Source organism: Perca fluviatilis, chromosome 17, assembly GCF_010015445.1.
Source record: "Perca fluviatilis chromosome 17, GENO_Pfluv_1.0, whole genome shotgun sequence".
NCBI classification, from domain to species: Eukaryota; Metazoa; Chordata; class Actinopteri; order Perciformes; family Percidae; genus Perca; species Perca fluviatilis.
Genome location: NC_053128.1, coordinates 36,948,216 through 36,970,284, shown reverse-complemented (window position 1 = coordinate 36,970,284; position 22,069 = coordinate 36,948,216). Strand labels below are relative to the sequence as shown.

Sequence of the window (22,069 nt, the reverse complement as noted above, 5' to 3'; positions counted from 1 at the left end):
TTTATGTCTACATTGATGTCAAAACCTAGACTTTCAAACATCAACATGTCATTTATTAATATGTATTTGTGTCTAAATGACATATAAACATATTTTCCTATTCTATTTTGCCTGGAAACGCTTCCAACACGCTCGCGTCTCGCGTGAAAAATAGGCGTCGGTTCTATTTCTAGCAGGCACGCGTCTCACGCCGGCAGTGTGTAAGCTCGAACCTGTTACCATGGGAGCCGAAATAAAAACAGACACGCCACGCAGCTGACCCGCTCGCGCGACGCTTCCAGTGTGTAACCGGCCTTAGTGATTGTACATGACTCCACCTAACCATGGAGGGATTGTCTTGCAACAAATGCATTACTGCAATGCATTGTGGGTGATATCCACCTCCGGAGTGACCACCGTTGTTAACTCGCTCCCTTAGCCCTCCGAGGGTCGATCTCACCAAGTTCACTTCAGGTTTTCAGATAATTGGAACAACACTTAAGATGGCGGCGGGGATTCCCTCAAGGAGAAGTGCTTAGGGGAAGTGAACGAGGGCATGTTTGTGTGTTTGCACACTATTGTGTGCAAACACACTATTGCAGCACCTGTCTAGTCTACTTATATATCACATTGCACTTTTCAGCTTTTTTTTGCACTTCTGGTTGGATGCAAACTGCATTTCGCTGTCTTTGTACTTGTACTCTGCACAATGACAATAAAGTAGACTCTAAAAAAAGAAATCTAAAAAACTATTGAAACAGCCTCAGACTATAGCCTCTGAGCCTGACACTGTCATGCACGCTGTCATGCACGCTGTCATGCACGCTGTCATGCACGCGGCTCGCAACTTAACGAGGGGGAGGGGTTGGAGGCAGCTGTGCACTGTAAAAAATACATTGTTGATTGGAGAAAAAAAAAATTATTCTGATTGTATCTACCTTGGCAGGTCTTAAAGGTGCACTAAGAAATTCTGCCCAAAGATTGTTGATATTTGAACTCAATTGCCAAACAAATACAACCCCCCTTCAGAAGCTCCGCCCCCAAATTCACACACAGATAACTACTGGCCAGCACATTCAAATGCTGCCTGCCCACCTTCCGCTCCTACCATCAACTGTCGATGCCTGTTGCTGATTGGCTGGAACGTGGTTTGTTGTATTTTGGTGCACAGCCTGTGCCTCTAGTGTCTGATGTTTACGCCCCTGTGTTGTCTCCCGAGACCGGGCTTTTTCACGGTGTGTTCAGGGGGCAGGCAGCTAGCGGATCAAGGAGAGATGACTACCATTTGAGACAAAAATGAAATTGTGCTGAAACCATGCAGGAAGTCATAGTGCACCTTTAATTTAACCTATGTATGGGAAACACTGAATCATGTGCCAGTAAGAAAAAATCTTGTTCACCAAATAACAAAGTATCTATTAGGAGGGGGCTACTTCTGTTATCTCCATCAAGTGTTTCCCCAGGTCTTCTACTTTATTTGTACTTTCTGTCTCTTTTTAATTTTTGTTACATTTTGTTTTGATTGTTATTAACTTACAGTTTTGGGCTTTTCTATGTGACTTTGACTACACTTTTAACCTTTTATATTTTGACCTCCTGTTTCTGCATAAACAGAACCATCATCACAGACTGTTGATGACTTTATTGATCTTTATCTCTATGAAACCGTCAGTAAAGTTAATCAGTTACTTTGGTCGAGACGCTGCAGTTTGATTGGATTCTCTGGTCATGTGATTTCAGAGAAACAACTCAGAGACGTGATGCTGATCAGACTGAGAGAGGACGTGTGGAGATGAGGACTGAGAGCTCAGAGCTGCTGTACCTGGATCAACTAACAGGTAAGAACCTCTAAACCTAAACACACACACACACACACACACACACACACACACACACAGGTAAGAACCTCTAAACCTCTTGATGAAGATGTGACTGTCATCAGAAGACTAAATATATATTCAGTGATGTGATGATGTAACAATGGTAGCTGATCTTAGATGTTCAGGATTTGTTCACGTTGACCCAACACAGTTTCTAAAGAAGAGGCTGGAAACTCTCCACATATCACACACACTAGATTAGTTTTGGAAGGATTATATATGAACCATGTTACATATTTATTAACTCACTGGCTCTTTATTTTCTATTATCATTGCTGTGAATAATGCTCTCTGGAGACTTTATTGTAGGTTTCTTCAAGTTATAAATTGTTCCTTTTGTCTTATGTTTGGGTTGTTTACTGTATTGTCCGTACTGATCATATTTTTAAGTTTCTTCTCTTTTGAGGAGAAAACCATATGAATATAATAAAGTTTAGTTTGAGTTTGGACTTTCCTGAGACTGTAAGATAAATACTACCTCTCCTCTCTCTGAATTAACCAGGATCTCACGGTTCAGGGCTGATAAGAGTTAATGAACATGAATTTACAGCTTCAATAATCTCCCGGAGTCCAAGGTTAAATATTAAACCGACCATCCAACATATTGAATATCAGATCAGTATTATTGTTTATGTTGGCTGAGGTTAGTTTTACTATGCACCACTATTCAAGTAGTTAAGTTCTTTTCTGTTATGACTGGATGTTAAACTAGATAGTGAAATAAAGTTCTATGGCATTCAATCTCTTTATGTAGTGTTCATGTTTTATGGTGTTTCCTGAGCTAGAATGATAGCAAGCATAGCTACAGGGTTAGTATATATAAATATAGTATAAATACATATAGTAGTACATATTAGTAGTAAACATATAGAATCACGGCTTTGGTCGTAAGGGCATTAGAACATGAGGCCCCATTTCTTCTCTGTTCTGCCCCCTATTTTCACCTAAAAAGGGTCAAAACAGTCCAAACCAGTAGAGTATAATGGCGGTCTATAGAGATGAAGAAGGCATGCTGAGGGCAAGTCCGCCATGAATGGTGCTAAGGGTTTAACTCTAACGTCCACTCAGAGGCATCGCAGAAGATGCAACATGGGTTGCATCAGGCTGGTCCATGTGAGCAGGAATGTAGCAGTGGGGCAGACTTATCAGTGGCAGGGGGGAGAGTTCAGTTACCCAGGCATCCCAAGCTGTCAGGATCTCCTCAGGAAGGAGCAGGTTATTCCATTCTCTCGGCATTCCCACAGGCGTAAAAGAGTAATTTGGCTTTTGTGGTGAAGTGAAGAAGGAGACCCACAGGGTCATAGTGACTAGCCAGCACCCGATAAACATTTCTGATGTAATGCTCCACAGTCAGTTCTACTGAGCATCTGATACTGTGGTGGAGGAGAGTGGTCACTCCCATCATGTTTGCAAGGATGTGTGCATGCACGTCCCACCAACAGAGAAGTCTGCATCAACAATCATAAACTTTATTACACTCCAATAATAGGCGGGGCGTTTCTATGCCTCCACTGGAGAAAACTCTGAGACCTGTTCATATTTTACGCAGATTTTATTCTTAGTCGGAGGATATTTGATTATATATTTTTTTTGTATTTAAGAAGCTTCTAAAACATGTGAAAACAAACTCAACTCTTCCCCCATGATAAGGTCACCATAATGTACAGTATTTCTGTTTTGCAGTGAAAACTTGTGTGAAAGACAGAGATAATGTCTGATAAAGAGCGGCTTTTGAATACACTGAAAGATTTGTCAGATGAAGAATTCAAGGAGTTCAAGTGGTTCCTGCAGCAGACTGACATCCTGGTAGGATTTCAGGCCATCCCAAAGAACCAACTGGAAAATGCAGACAGGCTGGACACAGTCGATAAGATCATACAAACCTTCAGCCATCAGTCTGTAGAAGTGGTGAAGCTGGTTTTCAAGAAGATTAATAGGAATGATCTGGTGGAGAAATTATCAAGCATCAGCCCAGGAGCACAAGGTAAGATGGAGGAGGACTAACATATCAAACTGAGTGATCACACAAGTCTGCTGCCTTTAAGTATGTATATATAATGGTTAATGCCCGACAAGGTGTCCATTGTTAATGGACGTCTCCGCCGAAGTTCATTAATACTTTAGAATCTAAATTTTTTCCAAACAATAACTCTGTTTCCCTGGCCATGCATGAGGGTTTGACTAATACCTGGAACAATCATTTCCATCCCTTAAGATTCTTATGCAATGCAAAATGTTAATCCCTGCTTCAGGAAATAGGACAGGCCTTAGATACGACTTGCCACCCTTAGCAACTGGAGATATTTAGCTCGTAGAACCCTTCAGTTTAGCTACGAGCCAGAAAGCTAACCCTATGCTAGCAAGATCCAAAGTCAATTACATTGTGTACAGTTGTAATCAGTAAAAATAATTTGACAGTATGCTGAACAACAAGACAAGCTAGCTATCAGCCATGTCATTGTCCCCAAAACAATATAACGACTTTTACGAACAATTGTATCCGCAATGTGTAACGTTACTGTTGTTCATTTGGACACCCTCCAGCCAATAAGAATTGAGTATTCACCCAGACCATGGTATAATTCAGTTTATATCAAACATGTTTGTATTATTGAATGTTTAATGTAAACTTGAAATACAAACATTTCCCAGCAAAAGGAACAGCTACCTGGTAAATAGTTTCTTTGTTTTAAAAAACAGATCGGGACAATTCTGACCAGAATTAAACCTCAGCTTTAGAGGACAATTCTCTGATCAGTGGTGTAAGGTAGTTACGATATTATGACAGGTGATAAACTAGCTACTGTATATCGTCTTGTTATATGATCAAATAGAGACTTGACATTGGACAACATTAACATACATGGGTACATACATGGTGGGCTGGGTACTGGATTCAACGCTTTTTAGGCACTGATCAAAAAAAGAAGCATTCAGGAGCCAATATTAAAAGTCACGGTATTGGAACCAGTACTGGTATCGACATTTTTCAGCCCCTACCCAGCAATCATCGCTGCATATGTGTATGAGAAAATATGCCAAAGAAAATAAGACATTATTGATATATTAAATTTTTTTGATTGTTTGTTTATAGTTCATGTAGAATAGGCAATCATTTTGTTATAGATTGCTAATGACAGTTTTACCAAAGAAAATGAAAACCATGACAAAGATTTGCCTTTTCGAGGGCATATAAAGTATATGGCATTGTTTTTAAATTAACGCGAGTTCTTTGAACACAGGCGAGTCTCCATCTAAACCTACCGACCTGCTCCTGAACCCTCCGGTGGACAGAGCTCCGTAAGTAGATGGAATCAGTGTTATCAGTTTTCTTTGAGTGATATAAAATTACAGATGCTGTGTGTTTTAAGGTCTGTATAACTGAGTTATACACAGTTGCATTAGAATAGAGTGCTTTTCATGAAGTGGACTCATCCTTATTAAAAGACCTTGGTCAGTAGAGTGATGTTGTTTATGTCTTTACGTTTCTACAGGAATACCAACACCTCATCCAAATATGACAACATCATCTGCAAAGTTAAGATCCATTCAGGATCTCCTGCTGTGTATCGGCTGAAACCAAAGAAAGAGAACATTGAATCTCTGACAAGAATGACTCTTGGTGAAAAAAATCCAAATAACAAAAACAAAACCATCTTACTTGTTGGTGAAACAGGAACAGGAAAATCTACTCTGATCAACGCTCTGGTCAACTACACCATGGGAGTGGAGTGGGAGGATGATGTCTGGTTTCAGATCGTAGAAGACGAGAAGAGAAGTCAATCAGAAAGTCAGACATCAGATGTGATGGTGTACCAGATCTTTGGTTTTGAAGATAAAACTCTGCCCTACTCTCTGACCATCATCGATACTCCTGGATATGGAGACACCAGAGGACAGAATCACGATGACATCGTCAGTCAAAGATTATTAGACTTGTTCCAGTCAACGGATGGAGTTCATGAGATTGATGCAGTGGGTCTGGTCATGAAAGCAAGTGAGAATCGACTGAGTGACCGACTGAGGTACATCTTTGATTCAGTGGTGTATCCATTTGGAAAAGACATGGAGAAGAACATTGTCGCCCTCATCACACACTCAGATGGAAGAACACCAAAAAATCCTCTACAAGCTGTCGAAGCTGCGATGATTAAATGTGCCAGAAATGAGAAGAATCAACCTGTTCACTTCCTGTTTAATAACCGCCAGGATGAAGACAGGACAGAGGACATAAAAGTCCTTAAACGTGCAGATGCAACAACAACAGAAGGAATGATTCAGTTCACAAAGTTCCTTGAAAAAACTGCACCTCAAAATATGGAGAAAACCATGGACGTACTAACCGAGCGCACCATACTGACAACCTGCATCCAAAACCTGCAAGAAAAAATTGAGTCTATTGAAAAGAAACAGAGAATTAAAAAGGAGAATCAGGCACTCCTGAAGAAACACAAACAAGACATAAAGGATAATAAGGAGTACAAAATAAATCAAAAGAGCGTCATCAAAGTTAAAGAACCAATTGACGGTGGAGAGAACTGGTGGATGTTGGGGTTGTATGGAGCTCTCTGCTGTACAAAATGTAAGAAGACCTGTCACTATCCATGCAAATGTATCTTTCATGCAGTATTCTGTGAGATTATAGACTTCAATGACGCATGCAAGTCCTGTGGGTGTAATGAGTCATATCATGTGAAAGAGACCTGGAGGTATGTGGAGAAGGAAATCACAAGCAAGGTGACCGTAAAAGCTATGAAAGAGAAGTATGAAAAGGGTCGAGCAGGCTTTGATAAGGCAAAAAGCCTTTTGGAAACTCTTGAGAAGGAAATAGAAAAACTTCAGAAAGAAAAACATCAGTGGTTGGAAAAATCCTTTGAGCATGTTGTGAAACTGGAGCAGATCGCCCTGAAGGTTGATTCAGTGTCCACTCGTGACCACTTGGACTTCCTAATTAAGAGGATGAAGGACACAGCGAAGAAGAGGAAACTGGAAGAGATGAAAAGTCGAGCTGATGACAATGAAGGAACCACAGGAGCTGGTAATGCAAAGAACTAGATGAACTAGAGTCACTGAGAGCAGACAGCTGTGTAGAAAACAAGGTCTACACTGATGATCAAATATGTTTTATTATAGTTCTATTAAAGCTACACTATGTAACTTTTAGCCCTACAGGTTGTCTCATTGGAACTACAAATAACACTACCCAACGTAGTTCCAATGAGACAACCTGTAGGGCTAAAAGTTACATAGTGTAGCTTTAAGTGTGATGTTGATAAGAAAATTAAAATGAAATCACCTTTTCATTTTTAATTGTGTAATTCCTGTAAACAGCTCTCTCTGTGATGTAATGTTCTTGTAGTTCCATGTTTAAGCACCATTCTCGTATTTTATGTTTTAAATTTTTTTTATTGTTTTTAACTGCTTAATGTTGAGTACAGCAGCTTCCTTCCTCTATATCACAAACTGAAGTCAGATAGAGTTGTACACAAATACATGTATTGTTCTTTACTTTGGGTGAATTGGATATTTTAATGTTTTTCTAATGTGCTTTTCAGTTAGTAGAAGGCTGTGATTTATTTTGATGTGTACTAATGTTTGGGATGACTTTTAGGATTAAAATGTTTCAGAAGACAGGAAACATTGATTCATTCATATTGGAGTTTATTTTTTATTTTGAGTGAATAAATATATTATGTTGTTGCTCATAAAATCATATCCTGACTGATGCAATTCTCTGTGAATCATTCATAAAATATCAGCTGTTTCTATTCTTGTAGTTTCATGTTTAATCCCCAAATTCTCACTCCCATCTCGTCAACATGCCGATGCTTGGTCAGACCTTTCTGGTGTCACACCCTGATGCAGTTTTCTGTCAAATATTAATAAAATGTCTGCTTGATATGAGTTTGTTTAGAGTGTCTTCACTGGATCATCAGCAGCTGATACAGAAGATAATCAGTTTGGGAGTCTGATAACTGACGATGTGAAACAAAGTTTATGATCCAATCAGAAAGAGGATTAGAACATGTTTTATTTGGTGACTCCTTTTGTCTCAGTGAGTTTCTCTGTTTCTATTTAGTATTTATTGGTTGTTATGCTGATTATGTTTCATTGTTTTAAACTGGGTTGTTATTAAAAAGTCTCCTAAACTCAATAAAGTTTTGATTTGAAGGGAGAAGATAAAGCAGCAGTGATGTTTCCTTTTGACCAGCAGGTGGTGAAAGAAACTAACTGAAGCTGAAACACCCACTGGAGCTGGAAATTATACATCCTTTATAGTTTACATAGTTTAATAACATGGAAATATCATCACTGTCAAATATAAATCCAAGCACGCTGTTAATAAACTGTCATATCATCTACCTCATAAAGAAACCGCTTACATTAATTGTCCCATATTTATTGCAGCACCCTTTGCACTCAGCACTATTGTCTTACTCTTAAAGGAACACGCAGACTTATTGGGACTTTATCTTATTCACTGTAACCCCCAGAGTTAGACTAGTCCATACATACCCTTCTCATCTCTTATTGGGACTTTATCTTATTCACTGTAACCCCCAGAGTTAGACTAGTCCATACATACCCTTCTCATCTCTTATTGGGACTTTATCTTATTCACTGTACCCCCCAGAGTTAGACTAGTCCACATACCCTTCTCATCTCTGTGCGTGCTGTAACGCTGTCTGACGGCTCCAGCGGCATCAGGTTCCAGTAATCCTACTGCTCCGAATTGAGCAGTAGGATTACTGGAACCATTCACCTGCAGGATCTGTGCTGGCCTGATGCCGCTATAGCCATCAGACAGAGTTACTGTACACACGGAGATGAGAAGGGTATGTATGGACTAGTCTAACTCTGGGAGTTACAGTGAATAAGATAAAGTCCCAATAAGAGATGAGAAGGGTATGTATGGACTAGTCTAACTCTGGGGTTACTGTGAATAAGATAAAGTCCCAATAAGAGATGAGAAGGGTCTGTATGGACTAGTCTAACTCTGGGGGTTACAGTGAATAAGATAAAGTCCCAATAAGAGATGAGAAGGGTATGTATGGACTAGTCTAACTCTGGGGGTACAGTGAATAAGATAAAGTCCCAATAAGAGATGAGAAGGGTCTGTATGGACTAGTCTAACTCTGGGAGTTACAGTGAATAAGATAAAGTCCCAATAAGAGATGAGAAGGGTATGTATGGACTAGTCTAACTCTGGGGGTACAGTGAATAAGATAAAGTCCCAATAAGAGATGAGAAGGGTCTGTATGGACTAGTCTAACTCTGGGGGTACAGTGAATAAGATAAAGTCCCAATAAGAGATGAGAAGGGTATGTATGGACTAGTCTAACTCTGGGGGTTACAGTGAATAAGATAAAGTCCCAATAAGAGATGAGAAGGGTATGTATGGACTAGTCTAACTCTCTGGGGGTACAGTGAATAAGATAAAGTCCCAATAAGAGATGAGAAGGGTATGTATGGACTAGTCTAACTCTGGGGGTTACGGTGAATAAGATAAAGTCCCAATAAGAGATGAGAAGGGTATGTATGGACTAGTCTAACTCTGGGGGTACAGTGAATAAGATAAAGTCCCAATAAGAGATGAGAAGGGTATGTATGGACTAGTCTAACTCTGGGGGTACAGTGAATAAGATAAAGTCCCAATAAGAGATGAGAAGGGTATGTATGGACTAGTCTAACTCTGGGGGTTACAGTGAATAAGATAAAGTCCCAATAAGAGATGAGAAGGGTCTGTATGGACTAGTCTAACTCTGGGGGTACAGTGAATAAGATAAAGTCCCAATAAGAGATGAGAAGGGTATGTATGGACTAGTCTAACTCTGGGGGTTACAGTGAATAAGATAAAGTCCCAATAAGAGATGAGAAGGGTATGTATGGACTAGTCTAACTCTGGGGGTACAGTGAATAAGATAAAGTCCCAATAAGAGATGAGAAGGGTATGTATGGACTAGTCTAACTCTGGGGGTTACGGTGAATAAGATAAAGTCCCAATAAGAGATGAGAAGGGTATGTATGGACTAGTCTAACTCTGGGGGTTACAGTGAATAAGATAAAGTCCCAATAAGAGATAAGAAGGGTATGTATGGACTAGTCTAACTCTGGGGGTTACAGTGAATAAGATAAAGTCCCAATAAGTCGGCGTGTTCCTTTAACAAAGTCCATTGTTGTTGTTGTTTAATATGTATAGTTATACCATGGTCTGGGTGAATACTCGATTCTGTTTGGCAGCAGGGTGTCCATAAAAAAGTCATGTAGGACACCTACTACAGGAGTTCGGTGAATCTGACTGTTTACTGTTCTAAATTAATAAATAAATGCGCTGGCTACATCAGCTGTGAGTAACCATAGAAACAGGCAGTCAAAGTATCCGTTTGCAATTTATTGTAACAAACTTTCATCTAGTTAGCGTAACATTTTACTACTACAACAATCAGCCACTTCATTATTTCTTTAAACCTTTTTGGAGAATTTGACAACTTTAATGCACAAGGAGATAATACCGGGAGAATTGTGTGTGTGTGTTTGGCTTGGCGTGTTAGGGAGGGCAACCGGGACCTCTGCATGCAATTTTTCGTCCTCTGGAAAGACAAGGACAGGGTTGAGTTTGTCAGCCTGGCTAACAATCCGCACACCAAAAACCACAAAGACCCGAATGACGCAGACAAGGAAAACTTCAGAGGTTTGATGTTTGCCAGGCCTGGGGATCCCCTGTGTCCGGTAAAAAGTTTCAAGTCCTATGTGTCCAAATGTCCATCGCAAAGACTTTCTTCCACCATCCAAAAATGTAAATGTATTATTAGGCCTATTAGGCCTACTGTTATTATAATTATTATCATCAATTTACCTTTCAGGTGGATCTTTCGAAGGTCTACACTAACCACAGCCTCCGAAGCACTGCTGTAGGTCGACTCTCTGATGCCGGCCTGGAGAGCAGGCCATCGAGGCGAGAGCAGTCCGGGAGAGACGAGACTGGAGCAAACGTACTGTCTGCATCAAGTGCCATCATGGCCAGTACCCAGCTATCATCGCCGTCATCTATTAATACCTGACAACGGACACCTCGTCAGGCATTAACTCTTACATACAGTATATGTATATCTTTGTGTCAGGGACGGAAAAAAAAAAAAAAAAAAAAACAGGAGTTTTCATTGAAAGAGTTTTTTTTATTAACCTTAAAAAATGCTAAACAATATAAAGCAAGAACTTAATATCTGGGCCTTTTAAAAGATGTCAACAAAATATAACTATACTCAAAATAGCAACAACAAAACAGGAAGTGAACTAAACAAACTGACCTAACAGAATCAGACACAAGGGGACATAGATACTGGTTGGGACAAACCAAAGGACACAGAAGGGGACACTGAGATGGACATGAACTACAACAAAGAAAACCAAACTAAACCTAAGCCCTTTATTGGAGATGAGGAAGATACCAGACGTTCATTTAACTAAACTACCATCATAGTCTTCATCACTGAAATCTTTTCTCTTATTAAACTGGAAGAAACAGTTTTAAAACATTTCTGATAAAACATAAAATAAAAAGGAATACACACACACACAAACACACACACAGATATGCACACAGAGACACACACACAGACACACACACACACACACACACGAAACACACACACACACACAGTGAGACTGAACCATACCTGTAAGTATCCCGTTTCTGCCGGGAAAGTCCCGTATTTTACCCTTCTTTCCCGCCGTCCTCCCGTATTAGTATTTTCTTCCGTGAATCTCCCCGTTATTTTAACCCCTGCATTAAAAAATAATAACACCCGGCCCGAGCAGAGTAAAAAAAAAAACATTCCCAATCTGAGCTCTGTTACTAGCCGATAACTGCCACCTGCAGCAGCCTACTACAGGTGCTGTAGGTGGCAGTTGTCGCGAGGTTATAGTGTGTGAGGTCAGATGATGAGTGACAACCATAGACAGTATAGATGGTGACAACGCGGGGGAAAAAGAAGAAAAAAAACAGAGATGGATGATGGACGCTACGACAGAGACGGTGCGCTGCCAAAACTTCTGAAGGCTTTACTATGCATTCCCCATAGCAACGAGAGTTGAGAAAGGGTGTTTAGCATGGTACGAAAGATTGTTCCAGAGAATAGGATGACATTAAGAAGTGTCTGCGCTCTACTCTCATGTAACATGAACCACTCTGGCCCAGCCCACTAATACACTCCTTCCTAAAACAGTCTTAAAGAATGCAAAGTCTGCAACACATTTGTACAATAACTCACTAAAAGAGTAAAGAAAAGTTATGTGAAATGAAAAGAAAAACTGTAAAAGAAAAGCAATATGAAATGAAAAGAATGTGTGGAATGAAAAGAAAATGTAAATATAAAGACAAGCAATGTTGTTTTCAGCATTCTGCATCAAGTGGTGATTTTAGCTTTCTTGTAGGCCTACACCTGTCTTAAAATGTAAGGGACACTGGAGCTTGGTTGAACTACAACTTCTGCATGAGAGGCACAAACTAAGGCTGAGTGTGTGTGTGTGTGTGTGTGTGTGTGTGTGTGTGTGTGTGTGTGTGTGTGTTTTTTTTTTTTTTTGTGTGTGTGTGTGTGTGTGTGTGTGTGTGTTCCTGTGTGTGTCTGTGTGTGTGTGTTTGTGTGTGTGTGTGTGTGTGTGTGTGTGTGTGTGTGTGTGTGTGAGAAGTAAACCTAATGGGCTCTCTAATCACCTGTGACAAGTTTTGTTTTAAACACAGCACAACACCCTTAAACTGACATTACTATCTGACATCTGCAGCTTTAAGTTTAAGAAATAATAGCATTAACTGTTAGTATTTAATGCTATTATTTCTACAACACTTATAATTTTTAATTATTTATACTTTTATTTTCTGCAACAGCTGAACTTTGTCTCAGGTGATCAGTTAAAGTCTTCTAAAGAGAACTCCTCCCTCACTGCCCCTCTGGTTAAACTGATGATTTGAAGTCAAACTGTTTTTGTGAAATCGCGTGACATGAAAATCTTCAAAAATAAGAAGTTTATGAAGGTACTCCGTCTCTGAGACAGTTTCTGTGAAATCGTGACCACAGAGTGTCCTCTGTCTCTTCCTGTTTACGGAAGATTTGAAGTCAAACTGTTTATGTGAAAATTCTGTGAAAAATCTTACTTTACCTGTCTTACCTTTTTATTCTTGCCCTGTAGCTTTGTTACTTTATGTTACTTTATGTTACTTTATGTTACTTTATCCACATATTGACTCTCTCTTTTCTTACTCTTCTGTTACCTTGAATCTGACCGTGAGCAACTGAACAATTTCCCTGAGAGGATTAATAAAGTATTCTGACTCATTTTAAGTAGTGCAAAGGAGTTTATATTAATACAAAAATATGACTTTAATAAACTCAAAAGACAGTAAATGCTACTGGCACCCAACACATTTATTAAATAAGTAGAATTTCTAAACAAATTGAAGGTGTCAGTATTATTCCAGTTAGTTAATTTGAGCATTGGGGTTTACAGTGAATAAATAAACAGAGATTATTTCATCCCTTATGGTTTAATAATAATAAGGATAATAATAATTGTTTTGTTCAATTAAATTTTCACTCAGAATCCAATAATTCAGAAACATGACGGAAACTGAACATTGTTCTCTGATTTTTCATTTTATTTTTGTTATTTAAAAAAGCACATTGACTATACAGTCTTTCCAGAAGTTTTTTTGTGATTCTTGCTGGCATAAATCCTTGATTATGCTGCATGTTTTCTTAAAAAATGTGATGGAATATGCAGGATATTTATGCAATTTTATGCGATGAAATTGCGGGAACTTGCAAAAACTGCGGTTTGATGAAAAAGAGAAAAAAAGTGATTCCCCCCCTCAACACCCTGCTTTTCGATGATGTTCACGTTGCGCATTACGTTACTTCATAAAGTTCCCATGGCAACAGGGGAAAATGGCTGCTCTTGTGTGAAGTAAACGCAACATTTTTCAACTTTCTCCTAAGATATATTATAGGACTTTTTTGCAACGAAAATGTGGGGATTATGAAATCATACAAGCCCTGCATATTTTGCGCGGAAATCAACAATTTATGTGGCGAAAGTGCGGCATATTTGAAAAAATGTGGCCCCGCATAAATATGCGGACTCTGGTGTATTATGCATCAAATTATGCGATTGCATAATCTTGTTTTTCTGGAGGGACTGACTATAAATCCATTTGAAAAAAAGAATCATCTTTTTAGTTTTTAGATTTGTGTGTTTTTTATCACAGACAGATAATTTTTCATCAGTTACTGCAGCAGATCCTGTATATAATTTTAAATCTAAAACATTTTGTTGACGTCTCCATTTGTAAAAGGTGAAGTTGTTTTTTAATAAAAACTCAGATCTTTCATGTTATGTTATTAGTTAGCAGGTAAAAGTCACGCTATGAAACTCACTGGGGTTGATTTTAAATGACGAGCTGGAGAGCCGTGTTCAGGACAGGAAGTCTGCTTTTTGGCTGGCAGCTGGATATTAAAATCTGTCAGATAAAAGCGCCAAAATGTGTGTTGAACTTCTCAAGAATACTCTTTGTAAGTGCTGTTGAGTTATTAAGGAAATTAGACATAATTAAAGCTGCGACCGTCAGACACCACGTGTACGGCTTTTTGAGTCTGCTGAACTTTCTTCAGAAATGTCTTTCTCTTTGTAATGTGAATTATAACATTTTATTTTACAGACTTATACTTTACTTCACTAGAAACACACACACTATACACTCATAAAAAGATAGAGTTTACACTTGAAATATAATTAAAGTAAGTAAGTATATAAGTTGATGTGATGAAAGATGTTAAATCTTCAAATGCGTCCTTTCTCTTTATACTGGTTATAAAACCATACAACTGTTTTGTGGTTTGTTTCCTATAAGACAAAGATATTCAGTTTCCTGTCCCAGAAGAGAGAAGAAACTAGAAAATATTCTTATTTAACACGCTGACATCACACAAGTTTCACCGTTTTATCTTAACAAATGACTCAAACTGATTCATTTGTTATTAAAATAGTTGGAAATGAATTACTTGACAACTAATCCATTAATCAATTCATCTGTGCAGCTCTGCTGCAGATCCACAGATGCTGTAATAGGAACCAGATACTTTATATTAGTAATAGAAAATATTGGTGTCCTTTGGACGAGGGCGTGGGGATACCTTTGAGGTTTGGTTTTGGGGACAGTATGTTTGAGATTCTCCATATTTGAGTAATATGTTGATTATTAGTCTGATAATTTGTTCTGTGAAGGTTTCCCTTGTTGGACATATTAACTATATTTAAGTAAGAGAAGACACACCCACTGGCTCCAACTTATATTTAAATGTATTTATTTCAATTATCCTCCTTATTTAGAACAGTATCTATGAAGTTCGGCACTCTACTCAACTCTACTTCTCTGTCCCGCGAGTTAAAAAAGAGCTTTTAAGTTTAAGGCTCCAGTAGATTGGAATAATCTATCTGTGGAAATAAGATCCATTTCTTTACTTGGTTTGTTTAAACATGCCCTGTCTGCTCACTTTAAGATAAACTGCCTCTGTTATTAAAGATGCATGTTATTTTTATATCTACTGTTTATACCTAATGTTTATATTTGACTGTAGTTTGATATTTACTCCTACTCTACTGTTTACTTATTTACTTACTATTGGCGGTATATTTTGGTGGTTGTAATGGATTGATGAATATATCCAGGTGTTGGTGATTCTTTTTTTTGTTTTGTTTTTTGTTTTGGTTAAATGTTTCACTTCTCTGTTGTTATGTAATTATTATGTTACATGTTGGGACCTGAAAATGAGATGATACATCTCAAGGGGTTTATCCTAATAAACAAATTTGAACAACTAAACTAGTGGACTCTATATCCACACTAACTAGAAACCTAACAGGCTCTCTAATCACCTGGGACTACTTTTGTTTTTAATTATAATTAATAATTATTTTTACTTTTATTTGCTGCATCATCTGAACTTTGTCTCAGGTGATCAATAAACGTCTTCTAAAGAGAACTCCTCCCTCACTTCCCTTTAAACTTTAAAATGATGCGTTGAAGTCCAACCGTTACTTTGAAATCGCGTGACATTAAAATCTTCAAAAATAAGAAGTCTATGAAGGTACTCCGTCTCTGAGACAGTTTGTGTGAAATCGTGACCACAGAGTGTCCTCTGTCCCTTCCTGTTTACTGGTGATTTGAAGTCAAACTGTTTGTGTGAAATCGGGACCACAGAGCACCCTCCCTCTCTACTGATATATAAACTGCTCTCTCTGCCTCCTCAGCATCACAGACCTACAACACAGGTAAGAACACTTTACAACTGGAAATACTTTACAATGATACTATCAGGAGGTAATACAAGATACATTTAAATGCATGAGGAAAATGTATTTGCAATAACTAATAACCGAACATACTGCCTTAGATTCATATGATTTATTTTCTTTCTTCCAGACAGTGTCCATAGTCACCACGTCACCAACAGGTATGGATCACAGGTTGGATGTTTTTCTGTCTTCCTGTTTGTTACATCAGCTGCTGCTCTGCTCCTGAGACCAACAGGCCTCTCAAAGTGTCCCTAAAAAACTAAAGAAGAAGTAGTAAAGTGTTTAGTCTTCTTGATAGATGGCCATTTAAAAGGACTTACCTTTCTAAAGATGGAGTCTAGGGAGAAGTTTCCACATACAGACACCTCTGATTTGATAACACCAGAGGTCAGGAGATGCACCAGATTTACATGCATGAGGAAAATGTTTTTTACATAACTGTACTGTATTGGTTCTGCCTATTCTGTGTAGCAACATATATGGATTCAATAATTCTAATATCTTATTTACATGAGCTGTAGGTGACAGGTAGGTGACAGTACAAACTTTGAATTTAAAGTTTGAAGTTTCTTCACAATGTCTGAGTTGAAAACGCATCTTGTTGTCACGTAAGGGTCATGTTCATGTTGCACAGAAATTTTAATTGCATTTTGTGTCTGTTAAGCACAAAGGCACTCTTTAGAACATGCCCCCACAACGGGCATTTTAGCTAACTGGCAGCTCTGGCCATTAGCTGCAGCAACTCCAGTTTGCTAGCACCGATTCAGTCGTTTTTTACCCTATCGACAGTATTCAAAGATATCTAGTGATCAAGATTCAGAGTCATAGTGAATAGCCAGCAACCGATAAACATTGCTGATGTAATGTTCCACAGGCAGTTCTACTGAGCATCTGATACTGTGGTGGAGGAGAGTGCTCACTCCCATCATGTTTGCAGGGATGTGTGCATGCACGTCCCACCAACAGAGAAGTCTGCATCACCAATCATAAACTTTATTATACTCCAATAATACGCAGGGCGTTTCTATGCCTCCACTGGAGAAAACTCTGAGACTGGCTCATATTATAGACTGATTTAATTCTTTGTTTGAGGATATTTGATCATATTTGTTATTTTATTTAAGAAGCTTCTAAAACATTTTAAATTATCTGTGAAAACAAACTCAACTCTCCCCCCATGATAAGGTCAAGATAATGTACAGTCTTTCTGTTTTGCAGTGAAAACTTGTCAAAGATGGAGAGAATGTCTGATAAAGAGGTGCTTTTGAAAATACTGGAAGAATTGTCAGATAAGGAATTCAAGACGTTCCAGTGGTTCCTGCAGGATCCTGACTTCCTGGTAGGATTCCAGGCCATCCCAAAGAACCAACTGGAACACGCAGACAGGATAGACACAGTCGATAAGATCCTACATCACTTCAGCCGTCAGTCTGTGGAAGTGGTGAAGAAGGTTTTAAAGCATGTCGATAGGAATGATCTGGTGGAGAAATGTTAAAGCACCAGCCCAGGAGCACAAGGTAAGATGGAGGAGGACTAACATATCAAACTGAGTGATCACACAAATCTGCTGCATTTAAGTATGTATATATAAGTTTATACCAAACATGTTTGTAATGTTGACTGTTTAATGTAGACTTGAAATACTAACATTTCGGAGCAAAAGGAACAGCTACCTGGTAACGAGTTTCTTTGTTTTAAAAGAATATGTAGAATAGGCAATAATTTTGATATAGATTACTAATGACTACTTTACCAAAGAAAATGAAAACCATGACAAAGATTTGCCTTTTCTAAAGCAGATGGCACTGTTTTTAAATTAAGTTCTTTCAACACAGGCATGTTTCCATGGAGACAACCTGAGGTCTGTTCTTCACCCAACACAATGTTGGAGGATCCACTCTCTCTACAGACCCCTACCCCACCCCAGACCACCAGCCCCAGTGCAACCACACTGCCTGCAGTGAGGACCCCCCCTGCTGTTTAATGTTGAGTAGAGCAGCTCCCTCCCTCTAGTTCACAAGCTGAAGTCAGATCATGTTGAATATGAATCAGTCTAATAAAGTTCAAGTCAAACACAATCAAACTTGTGATGTTTAGTATTTGATATGAAACATTGTTGATATAAAATAATTGGAGGACATTGAGACAAACTCACCACCTTTTGGTAATGTTTCCTTCATTCCTTTTGTCTCAGTGAGCTTCTCTGTTTCTATTTAGTATTTTATTGGTTGTTAAGCTGATTATGTTTCATTGTTTTAAACTGGGTTGTTATTAAAAAGTCTCCTAAAGTCAATAAAGTTTTCTTCATTTGAAGGAAGAAGATAAACCAGCAGTGATGTTTCCTTTTGACCAGCAGGTGGTGAAAGAAACTAACTGGAGCTGGAAATTATACATCCTTTATAGTTTACATAGTTTAATAACATGGAAATATCATCACTGTCAAATATAAATCTAAGCACGCTGTTAATAAACTGTCATATCATCTACCTCATATAGAAACTTCAATTTAAACTTTAAAAAATGCTAAACAATAAAAACCATACTATCTAGGCCTTTTAAAAGATGTCAACAAAATATAACTATACTCAAAATAGCAACAACAAAACAGGAAGTGAACTAAACAAACTGACCTGACTGAATCAGACACAAGGGGACAGAGATACTGGTTGGGACAAACCAAAGGACACAGAAGGGGACACTGAGACGGACATGAACCAAACATAACTAACAAATGTGAAAAATGAATGGTAGTGTAGACTACCATAGTGATGAGAATGATGCACGTCCGTAAACACAATCAACGGGATAGAAGTTGTGTCACAAATTAATCTGGCATCAGTCGTTGCTATCTCCACAAACATTACATGCAAATACCTCAGAAAGTATGTTTCACTTATCTCTGTATGAAAGCATCTCATATCGACTTGAAGTCAGATTAATAACGTAATGATAGGCTACAAACATAACACTGATGTTTGCAGTAGCCAACTGTGAACAGGCATCGACACGGCCACCTACGTTGTCAGTCTTCGTTCTTGCAGCGGCGTCACAAGATAATTCAATAACAGTACAACATGGATTAAGTGTACTGAGATATGTTAATATTTCAATACAGCCTGTAAGCAAAACATAAACTACATATGAGGTTTTTACACCCAGCTGAACGCAGCGTGGAGACAGCTGTCAGCTGTGGCAAAATGTGATCCACTCAGATTAACTTGTGATACATCTAGGCATTTAAAATAGAAATGTAATTATATTTCTGTAGGGTACGTAGATGTGTTATATTAAAAGCTACCGCTCATCACAGCTACATTATTTAATATTCATTATGCATTCATCCAGATAAGACAGCATCTCTATCATATTGCAAGTGCATATTACATATTGCACCCTGGGTTGGAGAGAAACGTATTTTCAATTGCTCTGTATGTCTGGCACATATTGCAGAATTGAAAAATAATATTGACTTGACTTGAAGTAGCAGGAGTCCGATCCGATGTGGGTTCAATAAAGTATATCTTATGTTATTGAATGTCTGAATATCTGCAATAAAATTATTAGGAAACACTACAATTACAGATATCTACAATCCAATTTTTAATAGTTATCTTAATTTTAGTTATCCATAATGAAAAAAAAACATTCCAGATATAGTGTAATTTGAAATATTCAAAACTGCCCTCTGCCTAGTAAAAATATTCACAAAGTAGAAGCCAGCTTCCAAATTATTCTTTTATTTTGTTGACATATTTGAGTCAAAGGGTTTTACAGAGGGACTTTTATTTTAGATATATCCATTTATCACTGCATAAATCAGAATATGGTGTCAACAGCCATAAAACATCAATTTTAACCACGGTTTTAGGTATAAAATGTTACATAAATTAGGCTATGAATGATATGTGAACAAACCCCTGTGTACACGCCTTCAGAAGTACATAGGAGTGAAACGGGAAAGCTTGGTGTAAGTGCTGCTGAAGTTGAGTTTTCTGACTCAGAGTATGAGAAAAACCCATTTTGAGACAACGGCCTTCAAAGATATAGATTACAAAATCCCACACATTTTGCAAGACATTACATGTAGATACAGTGTTGTTTTAACGGTGAAGTGTTTACTAATGTAAATGTTACAAGCTGATCTGGGTGTCTCCGTGGCTTGCAGTGAGCACCAGACAACGGATGATATTTCGTAACGACACCGGCTAATGTCTGTCGGGACCAGAATGAATGCTCAGCAACTTGTTTCTATCGTCAAGTTTTAACAAGACACCGACAAATGAATGTGAAATAGAGGCTAAGCGATCAGCATGTTTATTTCCTGGTTAGTCAGGAATGGTCCTGAAAGGCCTCGCCTACACCACATCTGCCTCTATCACCAGTTAACTCAAAAACCAGTTAAACCGAAACACCGGCCCTCCAGCATGGTAACAAAGAACAAAACATGATGATTAATATAACACGATAATGATTATTTAACCCTACAATTTAAAATGTGTGCCCTCCATTTAAACAGTGTAAGGCTCAAAGTAAATAAATATGTAGATTATAAATCAAATGAACAGTGTTTAGACTACTTTAGTGATGATGAATAGTTTGGGGTGTGGCTGACTGTAAAGTTAATCTGTGTACTAAACACAATAGGGGGACATTGTGTACAGTGTTACCATTGCTGGCTGTTGTTACCATGTGGAGCTGTTGGCCATCACACTGTAAAAAGTAGTTACATGTTGGTCTGTCTTTGTTCATCTTAGCTGTGGGTCTGGTTCTGGATGGAGGTTACATCGACAGCAACCAAAAACCAGAGTCAGATTTCTGGTATATGTTCACATCCTATAAAGATATTCAGAACTTATATGATCCTTAAATTATCTGGAAGATTTAAATTTTTATATATTGAACAACAACATTGAGAATGTCAGTAAGAACAACTTTTGAAATGTAAATGTAAATTTGGGGAAATGTTTGGTTGAGTCTCATTCAGGGCATGGTAGACAGTCCTGAATGTTGACACAGAAAAGCTCTTTATTGGAGGTGAGGAAGATACCAGACGTTCATTTAACTAAACTATCATCATAGTCTTCATCACTCAAATCTTCTCTCTTATAAAACTGGAAGAAACAGTTTGAAAACATTTCTGATTAAACATAAATCTCACCTTTGTGTTGCCTGTCAAAATTGTTTTTTGATAGACATAAAAAGTTGCTGTTTTCTGCCTTCTGATTTTCAACATAATTTCAACTATAACTGTCAGGAAAATAAAAAGAAATTAGCATAATTTCTTCTTTGCATCTGAGCGCAGAAAAGATGCATTCCTCATCAAACACACACACACACACACACACACACACACACACACACACACACACACACACACAGTGAGACTGAACCAAACTGCTTCTACTACTAAAGCTAAGCTAGGCTAACCACATCCTGCTCTGTACCAACACACAGACATGACTCTCTTATCCATCTGAACATCTCACTCTCAGAGAGGAAGCTGAAAATGAACTACAACTTCTGCATGAGAGGCACAAACTAAGGCTGAGTCTGTGTGTGTGTTGCCTGTGTGTGTGTGTGTGTGTGTGTGTGTGTGTGCGTGTGTGTGTGTGTGTGTGTGTGTGTGTGTGTGTGTGTGTGTGTGTGTGTGTGTGTGTGGGAGAAGTAAACCTAATGGGCTCTCTACAGCACAACACCCTTAAACTGACATTTCTATCTGACATCTGCAGCTTTAAGTTTAAGAAATAATAGCATTAACTGTTAGTATTTAATGCTATTATTTCTACAACACTTGTAATTATTAATTATTTTTACTGTTATTTGCTGCAACAGCTGAACTTTGTCTCAGGTGATCAGTTAAA

General features: G+C 38.3%; 1 protein-coding gene and 1 long non-coding RNA gene across 2 annotated transcripts; both read left to right on the top strand.

Moving 5' to 3' along the window:
- Positions 1-2,243: 2,243 nt before the first annotated feature.
- Positions 2,244-8,305, top strand: LOC120545269. Its single transcript, XM_039779464.1, has 3 exons — positions 2,244-3,843; positions 5,102-5,159; positions 5,354-8,305. Exons 1-3 carry the CDS (start codon positions 3,570-3,572, stop codon positions 6,912-6,914), a joined length of 1,893 nt encoding a protein of 630 aa, XP_039635398.1. The 5' UTR covers positions 2,244-3,569; the 3' UTR covers positions 6,915-8,305.
- A 7,831-nt stretch (positions 8,306-16,136) lies between these two features.
- Positions 16,137-18,401, top strand: LOC120545343. The gene is made up of 4 exons (XR_005636667.1): positions 16,137-16,184; positions 16,336-16,366; positions 17,427-17,725; positions 18,044-18,401. It is a non-coding gene; the product is annotated as an uncharacterized LOC120545343 (long non-coding RNA).
- Positions 18,402-22,069: the final 3,668 nt, after the last annotated feature.

Coding starts and splice junctions, on each gene's coding strand:
- LOC120545269 (XM_039779464.1), top strand. CDS start 3,570: ATGTCTGATAAAGAGCGGCTTTTGAATACACTGAAAGATTTGTCAGAT. Junction 3,844..5,101: donor CATCAGCCCAGGAGCACAAG/GTAAGATGGAGG, acceptor CTTTGAACACAG/GCGAGTCTCCATCTAAACCT. Junction 5,160..5,353: donor CCTCCGGTGGACAGAGCTCC/GTAAGTAGATGG, acceptor ACGTTTCTACAG/GAATACCAACACCTCATCCA.